The 19,878-nt window shown below is 52.6% G+C and overlaps 7 protein-coding genes across 7 annotated transcripts; 6 read left to right on the top strand and 1 right to left on the bottom strand.

Moving 5' to 3' along the window:
* Positions 1-1,570: 1,570 nt before the first annotated feature.
* On the top strand, positions 1,571-2,614 carry A1O5_10059 (protein phosphatase; the record flags this gene model as incomplete). Its single annotated transcript, XM_007750637.1, has 2 exons — positions 1,571-1,573; positions 1,622-2,614. The coding sequence occupies 2 exons, from the start codon at positions 1,571-1,573 to the stop codon at positions 2,612-2,614; spliced, it is 996 nt and encodes a 331-aa protein (XP_007748827.1).
* A 648-nt stretch (positions 2,615-3,262) lies between these two features.
* On the top strand, positions 3,263-4,100 carry A1O5_10060 (uncharacterized protein; the record flags this gene model as incomplete). The annotated part of the gene is made up of 2 exons (XM_007750638.1): positions 3,263-3,851; positions 3,913-4,100. The coding sequence occupies 2 exons, from the start codon at positions 3,263-3,265 to the stop codon at positions 4,098-4,100; spliced, it is 777 nt and encodes a 258-aa protein (XP_007748828.1).
* Positions 4,101-5,146: 1,046 nt separating this feature from the next.
* Positions 5,147-5,623, top strand: A1O5_10061 (uncharacterized protein; the record flags this gene model as incomplete). The annotated part of the gene is made up of 1 exon (XM_007750639.1): positions 5,147-5,623. A coding segment is annotated over one exon (477 nt), but the record flags the coding sequence as incomplete, so codon positions are not given.
* A 688-nt stretch (positions 5,624-6,311) lies between these two features.
* Positions 6,312-9,447, top strand: A1O5_10062 (uncharacterized protein; the record flags this gene model as incomplete). Its single annotated transcript, XM_007750640.1, has 5 exons — positions 6,312-6,691; positions 7,004-7,032; positions 7,116-7,217; positions 7,281-7,933; positions 7,990-9,447. The coding sequence occupies 5 exons, from the start codon at positions 6,312-6,314 to the stop codon at positions 9,445-9,447; spliced, it is 2,622 nt and encodes an 873-aa protein (XP_007748830.1).
* A 312-nt stretch (positions 9,448-9,759) lies between these two features.
* Positions 9,760-10,656, top strand: A1O5_10063 (uncharacterized protein; the record flags this gene model as incomplete). The annotated part of the gene is made up of 2 exons (XM_007750641.1): positions 9,760-10,015; positions 10,088-10,656. The coding sequence occupies 2 exons, from the start codon at positions 9,760-9,762 to the stop codon at positions 10,654-10,656; spliced, it is 825 nt and encodes a 274-aa protein (XP_007748831.1).
* A 336-nt stretch (positions 10,657-10,992) lies between these two features.
* On the top strand, positions 10,993-13,137 carry A1O5_10064 (uncharacterized protein; the record flags this gene model as incomplete). Its single annotated transcript, XM_007750642.1, has 3 exons — positions 10,993-11,505; positions 11,571-12,307; positions 12,645-13,137. The coding sequence occupies 3 exons, from the start codon at positions 10,993-10,995 to the stop codon at positions 13,135-13,137; spliced, it is 1,743 nt and encodes a 580-aa protein (XP_007748832.1).
* A 546-nt stretch (positions 13,138-13,683) lies between these two features.
* A1O5_10065 (uncharacterized protein) lies at positions 13,684-15,537 on the bottom strand (the record flags this gene model as incomplete). Its single annotated transcript, XM_007750643.1, has 4 exons — positions 13,684-13,707; positions 13,754-15,257; positions 15,309-15,353; positions 15,410-15,537. The coding sequence occupies 4 exons, from the start codon at positions 15,535-15,537 to the stop codon at positions 13,684-13,686; spliced, it is 1,701 nt and encodes a 566-aa protein (XP_007748833.1).
* Positions 15,538-19,878: the final 4,341 nt, after the last annotated feature.

Genomic DNA, 19,878 nt, shown 5'->3' on the forward strand with positions numbered 1-19,878 from the left:
CAAGCTACACGGAAAACAATCAAAGCGCGACTGCCACAAGGAATATCTCCGTTACCCAGGATGGAAAAACTGTGGAAGTTTCGCGGAGGATCGGCAAGTGTCTGGAATGGACCTTCTTCAAACTTCACAGCAACCTCAGCAGTGAGTAGGAATCCAGTGCTGGTCCGGGTTCGGGGTTGAAGTTGATCCATTGCTACAGCCGACACCGAGTGGCATCGTGTCATGATCAAGGATACGTCGACTGCCACCATTGATGATTTGAAAGCCCATCTTCAAAACCTGTTGCACCTGTTTCCTGCCTACGATTGGGTGGCCCAAGCTGGGGAAAAGAATTTCACAGATCAAATGAACTGGCTGACGGAAAACTGTGACTTCACATAGGGAGTCTTGATGCTTCCATTCTATTTGACTGGCACCAAAACAGGATAAATCTACATGCGCCCGGCGAACCGTTGCTGCTGGGACCGAAGGATCATTTCTGTGAGGCTGCTAAAACGAGATGTTTCCCTAAGCTTAAGTTCCACGTTAGTGCGTCTATCTTCTCCCTCTCTGACCATTCGTAAATCGAGCCAAAGGTAGTACATATAAACCGCTGCCTCGTACCGAGTCCTGCCGCCGAAGCCAAAATCCTCCGGCTTTAGATCGCCGAAATCGAAACCCTGCTCCTCATAGGCCTTCTCACCGATTCCCAAGAAGAGAAGCTTGTCGCCTTCAAGATCGCCGCCGCCGTTCTTGTCCGTCAGGTCCTGGACTAACATCTACTCCTTCTGGAATTTCTCCACGAAATTCGGAAAACTGGTGTCGCTTTCACCGGGCTTCGCGGCGCAGATCCAGATCGCCAAGTCGCTCATCTTCTGATCGGCAGGAAGGCTGACCGTCAGGTCCAACTCGGGCTCGTTGTCTCCCCATAGAGGAACGCTGTGAGAGACTCTGTGGGTTTCCTTTTCGAGATGCGCGTAAAGATCGTATCGGGCCAGCTTCCCCATTCCGCTTGTAACCAGAATGACGAGATCTTTTCCCAGTTAGCATCGAGCCATTTTTTGATCTCTAGGATGACGTCTGGGATCGATTGGCATGCATTGTTTAATTTTAAGTATTTGGCCGAAAGAACCGAACAATGGTAATAGCTGTGGTACCGTGGGGGTGTAGTGTTAGCGAACCATCTAGAATCAATATCCTTCTCTCTACTATGTAGTGACAATTAGCTTTCATACGAGTTGGCCGTGGTTCACCCGCCGTAAGCTCGAGTCGGTTTAACTGTTATAGGGGTATCAGAGGCCGCAAGACCTTATACAAGGCCAATAATAGATATATTCAGGTTCTAAGGGGAAAGAGGAACCAGCTTGTGGTCTAAGTAGTGGCATGGAGCTTTTATATTTGAGGGGCAAGAGGAGGGCAGAGGGGCCGAAGGGGAGGTAACACCGCATGCCAAGAGATCCGCGTGACGATGACGCTCATTGGCCATGGAGGTTAAAAGTCTCGAGTCCCGTTGTTGACAAGGCAGCAAAGATACCTCACACTGTACATTTGTCCATCCCTCCCACCATCGTGTCTCCTTCACCAGCTCAACATGGTACGTCTCACTGGTCCGTGTCATTGACGGCTGCTAATCTTGTCGCAGTCTCTGTCCGACTCCAAAAAGCGCCTGGCACTGTCGATAATAGACTTCTTGTCCACCTCTCTCAAAGATGGCACTCTCACTGCAGATGATGCCGACAACATTGAAATCTCGAGTAATTGTATCGCCGAAGCCTTCAAAGTCGACCCCTCGGACAAAGCTGCCATGACCGAAGCTGTCGGCTCTCAATCTTTGCTCAATATTTTCTCGGTCTATGAAAAGCTCCAGGGGAAGGCATCCACGACCGAAACCCAAGCCCCTCCTCCACAGCCAGCGGCCCCCAAGGCCATAAACCCGGAGGCGGAGAAGCTCAAGAGTGCAGGCAACGCAGCCATGCAACAGAAAGACTACAAGACCGCTATTGAGAAATACACCCAGGCCATCTCCTACGCTCCTACAAATCCCATCTACCTTTCCAACCGCGCGGCGGCGTATTCGGCAAGTGGTGATCACGCTTCAGCTGTCAAGGATGCCGAACTTGCCGTCGCCGCAGACCCCAAATATACAAAGGCTTGGTCAAGATTAGGTCTTGCGAGATTCGCCATGGGCGATGCCAAAGGAAGCGTGGAGGCTTACCAACAAGGCATCGACTTTGAAGGAAATGGAGGCAGTGAAGCCATGAGGAAAGGTCTGGAGACTGCCAAGAAGGAATTGGCTCGGATGGAGGCAGAGGAACTGAAGATACCCGAAGATGAAGTGGATGATGCCGCGGGCGAGACGCGCGGCGGTGGTATGGCGGATCTTGCCAGTCTGGCAGGAATGTTCGGCGGTGGTCGTGGCGGAGGCGGCATGCCCGACCTGTCCAGCTTCATGAACAATCCCATGTTTGCGTCCATTGCACAAAACATCATGCGCAACCCGGAAGCCCTTAGCGGACTGATGAGCAATCCAACCCTCCAGAACATGGTGAACAACCGCCGAGAAGGCGGAGGTGGTATGCCTGACATGAGTCAAATACAACAAATGATGCAGGACCCTGCCCTCGCGAATCTGTGAGTGTGATCGAAGAGTCTGGGGAACTTTAGCTGACATGTACAGTGCACAACAGTTCATGGGCGGAGGAGCCGGCGGCGCTGGTGCTGGGAGAGGTGGGCAAAGGTGAGGTGGAGGAGGCGATTTGTTTCTGTCTCATAGGTAATACGGAGAAATGATACAACAAATACGACAATAGCAAGCCGATGCAATTTGCCCGTTCAAGAAATCCTTCGCCTTTGTGCTTCGAGCAATGATTCGCTGCCACCACGCCTTTTCTGCCCCTCAGTTGAGAGATTCTTCACGCTTGTCTGCAGCAGCCCTCTTTCGGCGGTTAACGGAACCAGTCCGGCCCAAATGTGGTAGGGTATATCACAATGTGAAAATGTTGTGCTTCGGCCGAATCGCTGTGCCACACGAGATATCTTGCATGAAGCTAACGTCCCAGACCAATACCAGATCTGATGTGCTGGCATGGATGGGCTGCAATGCAACAACCCATCCACCCCCCTTCGGCAGAAGTACTTGGGAGATGTATCTACGTGGTGATAAGTGTCGTGGATGTTCTACGAATCCTCTTCTTTCCCTCTCCAACGTCTCGGATTTGATATCCGCCCTCTCGTTGGAAACGGACCGGACCAATCGTGGGCGCCTTTCTTTCAGAGCCTCTTGATGGCTTCGATCGCTGGAAAAGTATTTGCGCTGACAGGTGCAAGCTCTGGTCTCGGATTGGCGACATGCTGCAGACTTGCCAGACTAAAAGCCAGAGCCGTCTCCATCGGCGACGTCAACCCTGGCTTCTTTGACATGGCAAGGAAGAAACTACAAGACATCAACCCCGAGATGCAGGTATCCATGACCAAAGTCGACGTTACTTCGAGCTTGGACGTCAATGCTTGGATCAAGGACACGGTCAACACATTTGACGGTCTCGATGGAGCGGTGAATTGCGCAGGGGTCATCAACATGTCTGCAAGCCAACAAACGCCCATGTTCCTGAACGAAACGGACGAAACGTGGAGCCGCGTGGTGAATGTAAACCTCAGCGGGATCTTATACAGCATGAGAGCGCAAGTGAAGGCGATGATGGAGTTGCCCAAATCCTCGCGAAGCATCGTCAACATTGCGAGTGCTGCAAGTCTATTTCACGACCCGACCATTTTGTCGTACTGTGTGACGAAGCACGCCGTGGCATGTTTAACGACCACCGTGTCGAAGGAATTGGGACCCCTAGGGATTAGACTGAACGCCGTTTCTCCAAGTGAGCCTATGCCGCTACAACCATTTGTCCAACACTACCCGCTTGCTGACAAGTTTCTAAGGCGCAACGAAGACTGGAATGGCGTTATCGTGGTACAAGGATGAAGAAGAGGCTGAGGCGGATATGGCGCGGCGAGGGGTGGTATTGCTTGACCCGGAAAGAGTGGCAGAGACGGTAACATGGCTCTTGAGCGAAGATTCGACGGGAATCAACGGGGTTAATATTCCTGTTGGGGCGAGTGCCTCGTAGCTGGGAGTCGATGGCGGAGCAAGAGAGGTACCGAGTATATGTACGTAGACAACTTTTAGTGAAGAGGGGAGAGAAACTACTCGGGTATCTACTCGGCATTACCCTCGCAAACTTCTCCCCGCCAGCCGCAGCCGCCGCCGTCGCCGCACCCACCCGACCTCGCCTGCACTGCATTGCGTCCCACCACTATCCACCACCATGTGCGAGGACCAACTGCACCAGGACCACTTCGACCTCTTCTCTTCCACGGTCATCCATGTCCCTTCGTCTAACTTCTCACCCGCCGCGATCACCCAACTTGCTCGGGCCACTAGGCTGACATCACGCTGCAGCTCTTCCACGGACTGAGACTTGTCTCTGTCTGCGAGCTACCTCAAAACTCTCTGCACGCTTCCTGCAAGGCATTTCCGCATCCTCACATCCTTGTTGCCCGCCAGTGCTCGCACCTGCGCCCTTCATTGGGTTGTGCCAAAACCAAGAAATCCTGCGCCCATTCGAGCCCCTTGGAGCCCCTCACCTGCTTCTCGAGCAATCATCATGTTGATAAGACATACTTTTCCCTCCCACACCCTCCCTCTTCGAGCAGTCCTCTTCCCGGAATTTTCTACTGCGACCGCGGATCCAATGGCAGGGTCGACCCCTTCTGCCAGGGCGACCAAGCTGGCAAAGTGAGCTGCGAGGAGCTCCACGCCGCCATCGAGCTTCGAGCTTGGACCTCAGGAGAAAGTTTGTTGCACCTGAAGCTCCCTGGACTACGTAACGCGCAAGCCATGGCACCAGCTGAGAGATCTCGCAGCTATGAAAAAGGTGGGCATGGTTTGATGTTTCCAATCTTTCAGATTGTCGTTTCTCTTTCCCATCCCTACCCACGACCGCCTCTCTTCGATCCGTGCCACCTTTCTTCTATCCGATTCGCTCGCTATCTACTAATAGTAACGGTGATGCTGTGGCCTCTTCTCACGTTTATCAGCCTTCTCCTGGGGCAAGGCTTGGCCTAGTGAGCACCTCGCTGCCATCCCCCCTGCGGATTATGGAGCGGCTGACACATATCTAGTGACTCTGGATATTGGACACCGACACCAACAACCACATCATATTGGTCGTACTGGACGCCCTCAACAACCTATGTCACACGCTACACGCAGGAAAACGTCATCGTCACAGTCACTTCGGTGTTGCCCTGTCCTGTTACCTCGACCATTGTTTACTGGGAATGCTGTGATCAATGCGACAACAACTGTTACAATCCTCCGACATCAAATCCACCGAATGGATGGGTTGGAACAACGACGGTGACTTCTTACACGACCACTACTCCGGCGGCTCAGGCCATACAGACGGTCACTAGTAATGGACTGGTTATTGTCATGGTGGATTCAAGTGCGCCATCCCAGACGGCGACGCCCAGTGTGGTGTACGAGGTGAGCAGTGAAGCAGGCCCGCTGCAAGAAGGCGTGCTGTCGAGTTTTTGGCCCATGGGCATATTGTTGGCCGCCATTGCGACGATCATGATAATGTTATAATAATTCTACGGCGGCACCACTCACGAAGTTCTCGGTAGTGTTGCATGGGAGGGACCCGCTGTAACGTCTCCTGTATATAGCTTGGGCGGCTTTTATGACTTTGACCAACGATTTGACGAGACATAGCGAAGACTATTAATGAATTATTATTCTTGATTTGTCTTTCGGCTACTGAGTCCTACTCACAAGTACTAAGTACCGAGTAAAGCTTTCAGCTTCGTGCTTGATGCGATAAGCTTAACGTCACCTGCTTCCCGATTGGTGGCATGGCGTCACTAATTCCCATTATTGTTATCCAACTATCTTGCTATCTATCTATCCACCTACGGTACATTATCTGCCTATCTGTTGAGATAGCTCCAGCATCAGTACTGCGTACGCCTCTGTATCTCTACAAGCGGGCGCACGCTACCTGATGACTTGCATTCGACAGCTCGTGAGGCCGTCATTATATGTAGATCCTTTACCCGAAACTACATCGACATCGACATCGACAAACTATGTCCACCGTGGAATTGAATCCTTGATTGGCTTTCCCCAAAGCCTTCTCACAGGGTTCCCCCCCCTTTTGACCCATTTTTGTCTTCCCCTCTCGCGGCGCGCCCCGCCGTCCTTATACCAATATCTCCGCGCAAAGGACAGACACATGCATAGGGAGAAACAATAAAGCGCATGAACCATGACGACCATGCCCTCTCTCTCCTCGCCCACCAGCCGCACTGGCGCCGCCGACAACACCAATACCAACAGCAACCCAGCACCACCGCGTCCAACACCCTTAAAATCAAAATCCTCGTCCTCCTCCTCGCCATCGTCTTCCCGCCGACGGACGGGCGGCGGCAAGGGCTCGGGCTTCTCGCGTCAATTCCGGCTCAACCGGCAGCGGACCGAGACGGAGGCGCTGCTGGCGACGCGGCACGACGAGGAGGACTTTGCCGACAGCGACGGCCTGTACCCGCCGCACTGCACGTGGACGAGCCTCGAGCAGGACCGCCTGGGCGGCCGCCCGCCGCGCGAGGCAGACCCCTTTGGCAACGCGCATTGTAATGTCTATGAGAATATTCATCGGTGAGTTTGGTTCGGTTCGATGGTCATCCTACATCACTCTTTTTCATATCATCTGTCTACGGTTACTGTACTGTATCTATCCGCCTGCCTGCCTGCCTGCCGTCCTACCTACAAAATGGTATATGTGACTTGGAGGGCAAGGCGGATGGCCACATTGAGGGTATTGTTCGAGATCACGTTATGTGTGAGATTGCTGTGGAGGAATGTCTCGAGAGGAAGGAGAAATTAATGGAGAGAGAGAGAGAACAAGGCCTTTTATCGTTTTTTTGATGCTTTTCGGGATCCAGCCTCTGACGTGTCGTGCGAGCATAGCATCCGGAGGGATATCATTACGAGTATCGGTAAGTCCCCCCCCCCCCTGGCGTTGCCTCTGCATGAATATGACACTACTCCATCAACAACCATGTGCTCACGTCCGTGCCAGACGATCCCTACTCTCTCGACCAGCTCAAAGCGCCGCGCATGAACATCTCGGTCGTGCGTCCCTTGGTCGATTCACTCTACGAGACGAACGACTTATCAATCGGTCTGGCACCTTGCAGCCCCGTTGGGTCGCCACCGGACTGTTAATGCTGACTCTCCCCTGCAGTGTACTGCCTCCTCGTCAACCGAATGCAATTTATTCGTGAACAATCCTATGCAACACACCATCAGACGGTAAACCTCACGCGCGCGCTTCTATGTGAGCTCGTCGCCGAAAAGATCCTCCGTCGATACAACGAACACAATCCCGGACCCAGGGGGCTCCTCAAACTGGCAAACATCCTCGTTGCCGGCTTCGAACCGTTCCAAGGCGCGCCTGAAGAGGTGACCAAGCAGAGTCAGCACGCGATGCATTACTGGGCCGCGCAGCGGAGGTCCAAGTCGGGCAAGGTGGAGAGGAAATTGACCGCCCTGGAGGTCGCCATTGTCAGCGCAAGCAAATCCTTCTTGGCGAGCAGCGCGTGCCAGAAGGTCGTCGACGCCATCTATCGTGGCAAGGTGGTGTATACGCCGAGCAGTTTTATCGACATTATCCCAGACCACTGGAAGAAGAGACCCATTTCCCTGTATGATCCACGACGCGCTCCATTGCTGAATCAGTACAGATTGATTGTGCCGCGGACGAGGAACTTGATCGAGGTGTGCCAGTTTGCCATCTTGCTGGGGCTGTACATTGTCGTTATGGCCGGGAGGGAAAACCGGATGAATACGAATTACCAGATTCTCGAGATGGTGTTTGATGTTTATGGCGCTGGTTGGGTACGTTCTTTTCCCTGTGCGAGAAAGGGTCGAAGCTGACTAGGAAATGCCGATAGGTACTCGATCAATTCGCCTCTATACTCGAACACGGTTGGGGCGTGTATACACAGAATCTGTGGTCGTTCCTCGATGTCATGTTCTCGACAATTTTCATGATATACCTGGTCTTACGAATTTACGCCTTCTCGATTGTCGATGAGGAGAAGTCCGTTACTCTCGCCCGGACTGCCCTGGACATCCTCAGCTGCGGTGCCCCGGTTCTCGTTCCTCGATTGGCATTCAACGTCATGTCTGAGAATATGCTGTTTCTCTCCTTGAGGGCGATGATGTCTGATTTCTTGACATTGACCGCTCTGGCCGTGTGGTGTTTTGCCGGGTTCCTCCTGAGTCTCAAGTGGTTGCATGCTGGGGCTCATCAGGCGGTGACAATCGGAGAATGGATGATTTGGATCTGGTTCGGTCTGGACGGGACCGGGATCGACCAGTCACCAGACTTCCATTGGCTTCTTGGGCCTGTCTTGATGGTTTTGTTCGCTTTCTTGGGGAACACGTTGTTCCTGACGGTCCTGGTCTCAATGTTGACAAACACATTCAGCGGCATTGTCAGCAACGCTGTTCAAGAAATCCAGTTTCGACGAGCTGTCCTCACTTTTGAAGGGGTCAAGTCAGACGCAATCTTCGCGTACATGCCACCCTTTAACATCCTGGCACTGGTCCTCATGCTCCCTCTGAAGTGGATACTCTCAGACAGAATGTTCCACAAGATCAACGTCGCAGCGGTCAGGACCATCAACCTACCAACCTTATTGATTGTTGCATGGTATGAGAGGAGAACACTATGGATGTCTGACAAGCGGAAAATTTCAAGCAGCAAGAAAATCGACTGGAAGAACCCCGATGGACCTAGAGCCACACCTGCACAATACTGGGCTCTCTCCAGGTTTAGTGTACATGGAGATGTCCACGCAGTGTTCGACATTGATCCGCCACAGTCAGTACTGGACAAGATTGCCGAAGAAGATAATTTGAACCACACCGACGATATGGGGATCCTATCCAACACCAGATTGCAGGGTCAATTCACGCAACTGTCGGAGGAAAGGAGAGCGAGCCAGACAATTGATTCGAACCGAAGGCCGTCGGTTAGTCCGCGGACAAAGAAAAAAGAAAGAAGGGATTCAAAGGCAGAGGGAAACGCAAGAAGAGAGTCCCATGTCGACCAGAAGCTGAAAAATCAGTTTCGTGATTCGAGTGACGAGGGAGTGGACGAGGGGCAACATCCGCCCGGGTATCGAAAGCCCAACAGGCGTCAAAGAATTGATTCACTGGTTGACTTGGGCGGTGATCAAGACGGCCGACTTTTGGAGGCGACGGCAAGACTGCACAAGATCGAAGACACCTTGGAAAAAATGGAAACCATGCTTTCTCAGCTACTTGGGGGCGATGCCAGCAGCGAGAATAGCGAGGGGCGGGAAGAGCTGGCCCAGGAAATAAGGGACGACTCGATCAAGTGAAGGAAGACTCCGTAGGGGGTGGTGACAAGCGTTCTAGCCGGCGAAGAGATACCGAATTATATTAATAAATCAGCAATTGATGGGTGTGAATCTGGACAAAAACTAATTGTTTCTCGGCATAACACAAGTGAAGCTGTGATGTTTGGGGTCGATCAGCCGACTGGCGCTTGGCGGTGGTTGCCCGGTCGACTGCATTTGTGCCCTGCGCGCCCACTTTCTGCAAGTTGCAAGTGCATCCAACACTCACTTCATAGCAGCTTGCAGTAATTCCTGAAATCGCCTCACCGAAGAAATACAGACTCGGTCGCGACAATGGCTACGACTATCCCCCCATCGACATTCTCTACTGGCACATCTTCATTCCGCGCGTCGCAATCGCAAATGGCCACGCCCGTGTCGTACTCGGACAGCCCCCTCACGCAGCTGCCCGCAGTTGACTTCAATTTTGACGATCTACGAAAGCGCATGGCCGATTTCACGATCAAGTTCGACGCATTCATCGAACGAGGGAGGAAGAGGGTGCTAGAAGAGAGGAATGAATTTCGAGCGCGTCTGGGGGAATTGAACGGTAAGCTGGGGCAAGCATTCCGCAGAAGTCATTGCCGTTGCCGAAAGTGAGAGATACTGATGGACCGTGAAGAGGAGCAGCGGTCGGCAGGCACACAAATCGTAACTCTGCAATCCACTCTGTCAACACACAGCCAGGTCCTCGCCCGTGAACAGGCAGAGAAGAACGAGATGCACGCGCAGATCTCCAAACTGGAATCCCACCAAGCGGCTCAATCTGCCCAGCGAGACCGTCTCAAATCCGCCATCGCGCAAACACAGCGACAGATTGATGCGAAGCTGCAGGCTCAGAGGGAATACGCAGCGAAGATGGAGGGGCAGAGCCGACTGAACGGACCTGAGCTGAGTTTCTGGGAGACGTATTTGGGTTGTCGAATCGAAGGGAGTGGGGATGAGAACAAGGTCAGGATTGTTTTTGTGTTCCCGCCTGTGAAAGGTAGTGGCAGTGGCAGTGAGGAAAGGGAGGCCCTCTTCGAACTGCTGGTACCCGACACCGGGCATGGGAAATACGACGTGGTCTACATGAAGCCTAGGTTAGAGGCCGCCAAAGTCGCAAAGGTCGTGGACCGGTTGAATGCGACCAGGGAGATCGGGACTCTTTTGAAGGGGATGAGAGGGTTGTTTGTGGAAACGCTGAAATGACTCCCATGCTGACTTTGGTTTACGGTGGCCTGTATATGAAATGATGCTTGGCGAATGAATTCCTCATTGGTACATTGACACCCTTTGTGTTGGCCGCTTGTAAGCTTGGTAGGATGATGTTTTGCTTCGGTGGAATTGTGAGCGAATGGGCGGGCCCGATACCAGCACCTGCGTTTTGCGCAATGCATTACGCCAAGCAACAATTGACACCTTTCGAGATCCAGCATCTCAATGTCCGGGGCTGCTCCAGACCCAGAATAGACCATGTCCTCCACAAACATGGCTTCGATGCCTCAAGGAGGTCCGTAAATGTCCTGATGCAGTCAAAGTGCACCCATGCTGACTGTGGTAGACCAGAAATCCAAGAAAAAGAAAAGGTCCAAGAAGGGCAACGCGCAAGCCGCATCGACAGACGCTCCCTCGACGCCGGTGGCCGACTCCAATGAGGCCCACGACGGGCCCGACGACGAAGACGAAGAAGAAAATGACGAGCAAGAAGCAGAGCACCGTGCTGCCTCTCCCACCCCAGAAGTGCTGACGGACGAAGGTGCTAGTACGGTAGCTGTTGCAAATGGGATCAAAGATCGGTCGGTCGACGAGAGCAACGATGCGGCTGCGCGCTTTGATGCTCTTGTAAAGGACCGCGATGCTCTGCGTCTTGAAGTGACCGAGCTGCGGAAGTCCTTGGAAGAGCTGCAGGCCAAGCATGCCACCGAAATCGAGGCGGTCCAGACAGAGCTGGCAGACACGCAGGCCGAGAAGGAAAACGCAGAAGAACAATATCAGTCCCTTCTGGGGAAAGTAAACACCATACGGTCGCAGTTGGGCGAGAGATTAAAGGCCGATGCAGTACGTGGTTCTTTGTCAGGCGAGCAGGAAACCGGCCAGCCAGGCTAACGGAGTCACCACTGCAGGAAGATCTCGCACAAGCGCGCACGCGAATTGAAGAACTTGAAGAACAAAGATCCGAACTTCAAGAACGCTACACCGCCCGCGCCGCCGAAGTTGAAGAACTCACTGCTCGAAACGCCGACCTCTCGCAAAAACAAGCCGAACAATCCAAAGAATTATCCACCCTCCGCAACCGCCTGACACTTTCCCAGCAAAACTGGCTCAAGGAGAAAGAAGAACTCGTTGAATCCGAAGCCTACATGCGTGACGAATTCGAGAATGCTAAACAGGCCATGCACGACTGGGAGGTTCTCGCCATGGAAGAACGGACTATGCGGAAGGACCTGGCAGACCGCAACGCCGATTTGGAGGAACAATTGAGTTCGCTAAAAGAAGCGTACGAGAAAGCTGCGAGTGAGAGGGACACCCACTCCGGAGCGGTCGACGGCCTGCAGAACGCCCTCCAGGAGATCCAAACGGTGCGAAAACAGGAGCTGAAAGAACTGGTCGAAACTTCCCAGAAGGAACAGGAAGCACTGAGGAAACAGTTGTCTGATCTCCAATCGATCCATGACTCGACCGTCGCGCAACTGGAAGAGACCAAGAAAGAACTCGAGCGAGCCCTTCCCTTCGAAAAGGAAGTCAAGGAGAAGAACCTCCTGATCGGCAAACTGAGGCACGAAGCGGTGATTCTCAACGATCATCTTACCAAAGCGCTGAGGTTTCTCAAGAAGGGCAAGCCCGAGGATAATGTGGACAGGTGAGTCTTTTTTTTTGGCTATTCCTCGTTTCTTCGCATTATCACCGATGCAACTTCCCTACCCTTTCACCTCCGGGTTATGGATTCATGGTTACTCCATTGCTCGTTACTCTGCATTTGGGACCCCCGGCTTCGTGATCATGCGGTGTAAGAACTATAAATTTAGGTCATTGCGCCCAAAGCGCTGATCATTTGCCACCTGACGAGGCTGAGGTCCTTTTCCCCCTTCAACCTAAGACTCTGCTCCCTTTTCACCCCTTCTTTTAAAAATTGCAACCAATCAATGGTGTTCTCTTTTGCTGACAAGCCATACTTTGAATTTTTGCGGCCCATACAGACAGATAGTGACAAACCACCTCCTGCACTTCCTGGCGCTCGACCGCTCGGATCCCAAGAAATTCCAGATCCTCCAGCTCATCGCCGCCTTGCTGGGCTGGACGGACGAGCAGCGCGAACAGGCCGGCCTGGCCAGGCCCGGCACCACCGCCACTGCACCACCTAGCTCGAGCTTCAATTCTCTGCGCGGGTTAGGCTCCCTGGCAGCGCCGGCGCCTGGGTCGCCGATCATGCACAGGACGCCGAGCACGCCCGCGCTCAACCACCCCGACTACTTCGGCGCAGCCGGGCCCGACAGCGCGACCAGTCCGCACTCGCGGGAGACCCTGGCGGAACTGTGGCAGCATTTCTTGGAACAAGAGGCTGCGACGGGGAGTGCGGCCAAGTCGTCGAGGCAGGGCAGTCAGAGTCAGAGCCGTCCCGGTACGACTACAGGCAAGGGCACGGGTATAGGTCCGAGCACAGGTCAAGGAGTCCCTGCGCTGCCGAGATGAAATGAGATCACTTGAAAGCCAGCCAGCCAGCCAGCCAAACGAGAGAAACAAGGGCAACGCAAAAAAAGGGGCACAGAGACATGAAAGGTTTAAAGCATAATTTTGAAATGAGATTGCATGCAAATGAAACCTGCAAGATCTTTGCGTTCGTTCGTCCCTTGTGCACCTGGTGACAAATGAGTGCTCTGTATGTATAATGTAGCTAACTACCCTGGTAAATAGTACATTTGACGAACGCCGCCGTGATATCGTATACTTGTTGTTATGGTCATAATTCCAAAGTGCAGGGGAAAGGGGGAATGAAAATAGAGACACATCGAGAGCCCCGCCTGGGGGGGAGGAGAGGATACTGAAACATCACCATGTGTGCTGAAAGGTGACCGTGAGCTGCTGTCGTTGATTCCGTCCCGTTGAGCCTTTTCACCTGTGTTCTGATCTTCCCAATCCCGTGCATCCAGATCGCAAGGAGGATAGTCATTTCGTGTCAATCATGAAGACTGCGTCAAAGCCGAGGAGGGAAACTGGTAGCCGAATCTCCTGATAAACTCACACACGTCCTGTTGCATAGTCCTAAATTAGTCCAAAGCACAATGGAGGGCAACAAAAGTCGACGTACCGAATCCCTCCAGTTCATATTCTGAGCATCGATTCGCTTGACCATGCTCACATTCAGCTTAGCCGGGTCCTCTGGCTCCCATCTCATACTCAATACCCTGCGGCCTTCGTCAAACTCGAAGTGTATGTGCCGCAGGTCGACTGCGGAGATGGGAACGGCACAGTCGCGGGCAATCTCCAGCATCCCTTCCGCAATCTGCGCCGCGTGCTCTGTGCTCCACGGCCCCTCGGTCACATTCAACATCCTCATCAAGTTGATCGCCCTTGTCCTGGTCTCTAGTTTCGGCGCTGTCGTCGCCACCAAGAAGGCCGGCGGAATGAATCCTAGACTCGGGGGTTTCTTCCTGCGGGACTCCACTGTGGCAAGTGGATCGTATCTCAACATATCCTCGACTTCAATGACTGTGAAGTTGAATCGACAGCGACGCGCCTCCTGTTCCTGTTCTTCGTCGCTCGTGCTGCTGTATTGTGCTTGTGTCTTGAGTTGATCTAACAGGATATTTGCCGTGACATTGTGCACAACGAGCATGCGTCGGATGTATACGGGCCCCGTAGCCGTGAGGTTCTGGAACAAGTTCATCCATTTGTAGAGGCGGGCGTCGAGCTCTTCCATCTGTTCGATAAGGTCGGGACTTGGCGAGAGCGGTACCTTGGCCTGCCTTTTCAGTGCTAGAATCTTATTGATGCAGTCCCCCAAATAGTCTGCTGCGTCCTCCAGGTTGTTAAATTCAGGGTAGTCGAAGTTCATGATCCTCACGTCGCGTGTTGTCAGGGAAAGAGCGCTCATCTGGCCTGCCAACTCCTCGACTCGGCATTTCGAGGCGAATTTGACGCCATCTCGAATTGTTGGCTCAATGTATTTGGTAATAAAGTCCTTTGCGGGGTCGTTTGGTCGACGTTTGCTTTTCCACTCCCCTAAGATCTTGATTGCAGCTTGCATGTGGTCAATGGCCACTTGGCCACCGCCATTGAAGTTCTCCAGCGCCCAAAAGACGACACAGGCCGCCAGCACAATGTCAATGGACGGCTTGTCCGCCACCAGGGCGCGGATGGCGTTGTTGTAGTGGAACACGAAGCTCTGATTTGCTCTTTGTGAGACTGGGCCGACCGTGGTGAGGTATTGGTGTAGCGAGGCGAGTGCAATGAGGGAGTGTTTAATAGAAGGTTGGTGCCATGTGGCTTGAGGCAGGAGCACCGTCCATAGATACGGCTGTGAGTATACTGAGATCAGGTCAGAGGTCTTTTCGAGGAAGAATTGGAAGGACTGGGATTCTTCCTGCGTGCCGAATCTGGGAACGAGCGAAAGTTGTTGCGGATGATGATAAGATGCGAGGCGGGAATTCGTTTGACTGTCGTCGAGGACTGCTGACTCCTGTCCAGATGGAAGTGCTGTGTCTGCCGTTGGTGGCCCTGTCGAGGATGAAGCTGTTGACGCTGCTGCTGGTTCAAATAGCCTGATCTTGGGAGCAGCATATCCATTACATTTGATGTTTGACTTGATACATCTGAATCTTGTCAGTGAAAGAATTGATGAAATTTGTCGGGACTTCGTCAACCTCTGACACGTCGGCTTTCCCTCGTCGCACTTTATCCTTCTTCGCCTTCCACCGTCTTGTCAGTAATAAGGAAGAATATAAGGGAGACATTGGCGACACACTTGCACGTCAGACACCCATTGAACGTTTTCGGGGCCCATTTTTTCGTTCGCGCTTTATCGCCTGGCATCGTACGAGAAGAGAGTGGAGGAGGTTCTTTGGGGTTGACAATACTTGGATGGCTGTCCATGGCAGTTGCGGATATGTCTTTGAGTATTCGATGATTGGGCTGGTATCCGAAGAGATTCAACTTTATCTTCGGCCAGGTCGAGGTTGAAGTGGGAGAAGCAAGGTCTAGCCCATCAAACTGGGATAGTGAGTATGCAGTTCTTTCCAGGAAGCAAAACAGGACCGATAGGAAAGGCCCGGTGAGGAACAATATAAACGCCGCACAACAGATGTAGTTGGCTAGACGGGAAATAAGATAGTGTCCCGGACATTGGGGTCGGTAAGGGACAAATTAACCTTCAACTCATGCGCTCTGTATAATAAGGGAAAGGCGCAGGGGTGGGATAATTCGGGGAAGAAGGGATAACAGTGGCTTCTGGAGGCCCCAAGGGACAAGATCAACTCTCAGCCTCATGCGTTCCTCCTTTGATTTGTTTTCTATTTCTCTTCGGTGGTATCATGCTTGAGGTGACTTACCATTGCGCGGCTATGTTAGGGTCCTGTGTTCCTGAGAGATTGTCCTGAGCAGATCGTTTGTTGATATGGTACCACTGGAAGACCATGTGGAGCCAGAGGTACTGGAGCTGAATCGGAATGAGTGGAACCTAGCACAAGGGAAGGCCGGCGAGGTCCTGTCACTAATCGTCCCTCGTTAGTTGTAACTTGTAAAGTGCAAGTCAGGGAACTAGAACAGTCCATTTCTTTTCACCCAAGGAAGTCACGACTGTGGCTCAGCAGCAGAGACATAAAGCAGTCTCGTCCACATCTGGGCTGTGCCTTTCCACCTCCACGGGGCGAGAAACAACAGGGACCTAGGGCCTACTGTAGAGAGGGCCGAAAGAGAACCCGACTCTGGGGTCGAGATCAGATAGTGGAAGAGCGCCACGATGGTGGTGGAACATGATTGGGACTGCATCGCAAGGTAGCGCTCCTCGTGGGCAGTTGCTGACAGAGCTGTTTTTCTCCCATCGATCCTTGAATTCTCACCTCTGGGTCTGATAGGGAGGGTCCCGGGAGCATACCTAGGAGGACGTTCCAGTAGCAGACACGGGTCATCGGGTGGAGATATGTATGTAAGTCCACTTTGGTTAGGGCCGTAGGGCTTAATGTTGTCGGCAAACTCAAGAGACCCATGCCTCCCTTCCACCGACCGCTGCTTTAGGAGTCTTTCGGTCGAGTTCGAGGTCCTTGATGAGGTGTATCCTCGCGGAAAATACCATGATGAGTGAATAAAGTGCAAAAGAACCGATGATTCGGACTCTGGCGCAAGACTAGGCAGTATGTTACTTCCTCCGCCAATGGTGTTGCATGCAAAAGGTAGTATTTGTCTCCCGCACACGACGGCGAAGATGTTCTGGAAGTCGATCATTGCGACAGTATGACTCTACAATATCACCGCAACGCGGTTATGAAGCGGAACCCTCTTTTCAGCTGCTCGGCCTAAGGCAAGACAAATCGAGGAGCGATCTGCAGGGCCTACATAATCTGCCACCGCATTTCTTGCCTGCTGCCTAGGCGAGATGCTTTTTCCAGAATACGCTCGGTTGTAAGCGGAGGTAAGCGAAATAGAATGGTGCTGGTACGGTGTGTGTAGAGGTTGAGTCAATTAACAATCTGATGCCTGAGCATGCTTACCACTATTGATGCCAATGGTGCCAATGCAGATTGATGCATAGCTTATGCGTCGCTCAACGCGCAATGCCAACGCTGAGCCAAGGAGCGATGTCGGCAGAAGGTGCGAGACCTGCGCAGGTGCCTGGCCATAAGGCTGAGAGCGGTGGCATAGGCAGCGTGGCCGTCTTCTAGCGGGCATATGAGGCCAGGGAGGCTTCATAGATCTGCCAAAAAGCGGTATGAGCGAATTTAGAATATGGGGTTAGCGGGTACGAGGTGATCGTCGTGGCAGCACAAAAATACAACCATCATGAAGTGTGATGTGCAGACCCCAGGCGGCATTGCCATCCCGCCTGACGTTGATCAGTTGCAGTTCGACAAAGTCAATCGACCCCCCGCGGCAAACTTAGGGTCCAATGGTCGGCGAATGCGATCCGAGGCCAGCTATGTCCCGGAGAAGTCACCAATACATGCCATGTGAGGCTCGACCATTGGATGCAGTCGACATCGGGCGGCTGTAGGGCGCTCAGCCCTATGCCATGCTGGGGATACCGCTAGGACTTTGCGGAGATGTTTTCCTCCGGAAAAAAGCACTCTGCACTAGATTTAGGAAGAATTAAGGGAAACAGTCCAGTCGTAGAGCAGTTAGGGAAGCTGCAGGTGCTCGATGGATGCATAGAGTTCCGGAACTATTGTATGAGGCGAAGTATTCCGTGGTCGCGGCGGTAAAATTGAACGGTTTGATAGGAAATGTTATCGGGGGGGGGCCAGGGGAAAAGGGGCAGAGGGGCGGCAACGGTCGGGCGCACTCGCACTTATGCATGCCATGAAGAGATGAAGCTTAATGGGAACAGAAGTTCTAGAACTCTGACGGGGAGTGGAAAGGCGGCACAGGGAGAAGAGAGGGACATGACCGGACATGGAGACATGAAGGGGGCGGGAGGAAGGAATAGAGGGAGAGGACAAGCGGAGGAGGCCAGAGGAGAAAGGCCAAGGGAGGCCTAAGGCTGATTTGTGCATTGCATCTGACGGGACTGACGGCTGGTGAGGCCTTCTCGACTTGGGTCTTGACTCCTGACCGTCCTTTTGCCTGCTCTACCAGCGTCTTTTCACCTCTCACACAGTCCAGTCTTGCGGTCAAGCCGTCCCATGCAGCTGCCCATGTTGCCCATGTCAATCCACCGCTCTTGCTTTTCCCTACGTCACCCCTCTCCGCCTCTCTCATCTTCTCCACTGAGCCACAGGGCATTGGCCGTCTGCTCGGATCTTGGCGCGTTTGAATCAACATCAAATCAATTTCTGACAAACTCCTCCACTGCAACCTCTCCTGATCATCGAAGCCCATTTTGGACGTGCTACTGTCTAGTTCTAGGCTCCCTATGGCGACGAATTTCCATCCCCATATCCGCGAGACTCATTCAGCCGCGCCCTTGAGAGAGCTCAGAGCTCTTCTCGATTACATACCCCTCCGCGTGAACTTCAAGGTGCTGCTATTATCGCCAACTGCATCTTGTGCGGCCGCTCATTTCGCTTGCTGCTTACTAGCATAACCCTCTCTATTGGCCACAGAGCGCAGCTAGCATTGCTTCCTCTGTCTTCATTTTGTCCTCCAACCGAGGGGCCTATTTTCGAGATTTGTCATGGAGCCCGCACGATGTGCCCTCGAAAAAGTTCAATCTGATTGGCTTCCCAATATGAACAATCAATCATTTACTGAACATTTTCAACTAATACCGGTGAATCCTAGCCACATTCAGCAGGGCCTCGAATACGAGTCTTAGAAAGCTGTCAACGCCACTCTCAGGGTTGCTTTCACAGGGACCCAGACACCTGTGCGATCAACTTGTTTGCATCCACCCTGCGCACCCTGCAAGAATTGATAGCAGCTTATGGCCTCAGCATATATGTCAGACTGCTTCCCAACTTGGCTAAGTTCGGGGATTCATCACTCCGCTTTCCGAATGACTCAGGAGGAAAAGTACATGAGAAGCGTCAGATTCTTTTAGTTGGAAACTCTGAAATATTCTATCTCCTCAGTGGGTGGGGTCTGATCAGTCTGGATGAGTCCGTGTTGAACACGGATGCACATCCATTTCGACTGAGGGATGGCTTGAGAGGTTTCGGGTGATCGATCGTCAACGATAGAACATCATCCCAGCGCTTCGTCTTGGAGGCCCCTATGGGGCCAAAGATCCGTTTAGCAGTTCAAGGTGGTGTTTCCGCAGCCTATGACGACTTTGTTCACTCCTGCGGATGATTCGGCTTTCTCAGCCGACTGACAATACTTCCCGACATTCTACTCCACACAGAGACGGGTCAGCCAATATAAAAGGAAGGAACAAATCTGAAGGCAGTGGGAGAATATGGGGATTTCGCACCGTGCTTCCCCGACAAAAGACCACACAGCATCCATCATTGAAGTCGGACTTCCATATCCATGAGCCCGCACCTCCAGACCAGGTGACCTTGTGTATGCCACTATGTCATCTCACGTTAATTGCTTAGCATCTGTCTTTCCTTGATACTCCGTCGCATTATCCAAGTGAGAAAGGGAAGTGTGATTTACGCGGTTGTCTGTGCTTCGTTGTCAGTGAGTGAATTTTGGCACTGGCAGGCTGCTGATCTAAAATAAAAAAGGAGAAAGGAGGTGTATTACAAATTTTGCTTGATCTCCCTGGTAGTCGTACTTGCTCCACAGGTCGATACTGTATGCAGAAGCAGTGGCTGCTGCCGCGAGACCAGAGTGGAG

This window comes from Cladophialophora psammophila, assembly GCF_000585535.1.
Source record: "Cladophialophora psammophila CBS 110553 chromosome Unknown aczJe-supercont1.18, whole genome shotgun sequence".
NCBI classification, from domain to species: domain Eukaryota; kingdom Fungi; phylum Ascomycota; class Eurotiomycetes; order Chaetothyriales; family Herpotrichiellaceae; genus Cladophialophora; species Cladophialophora psammophila.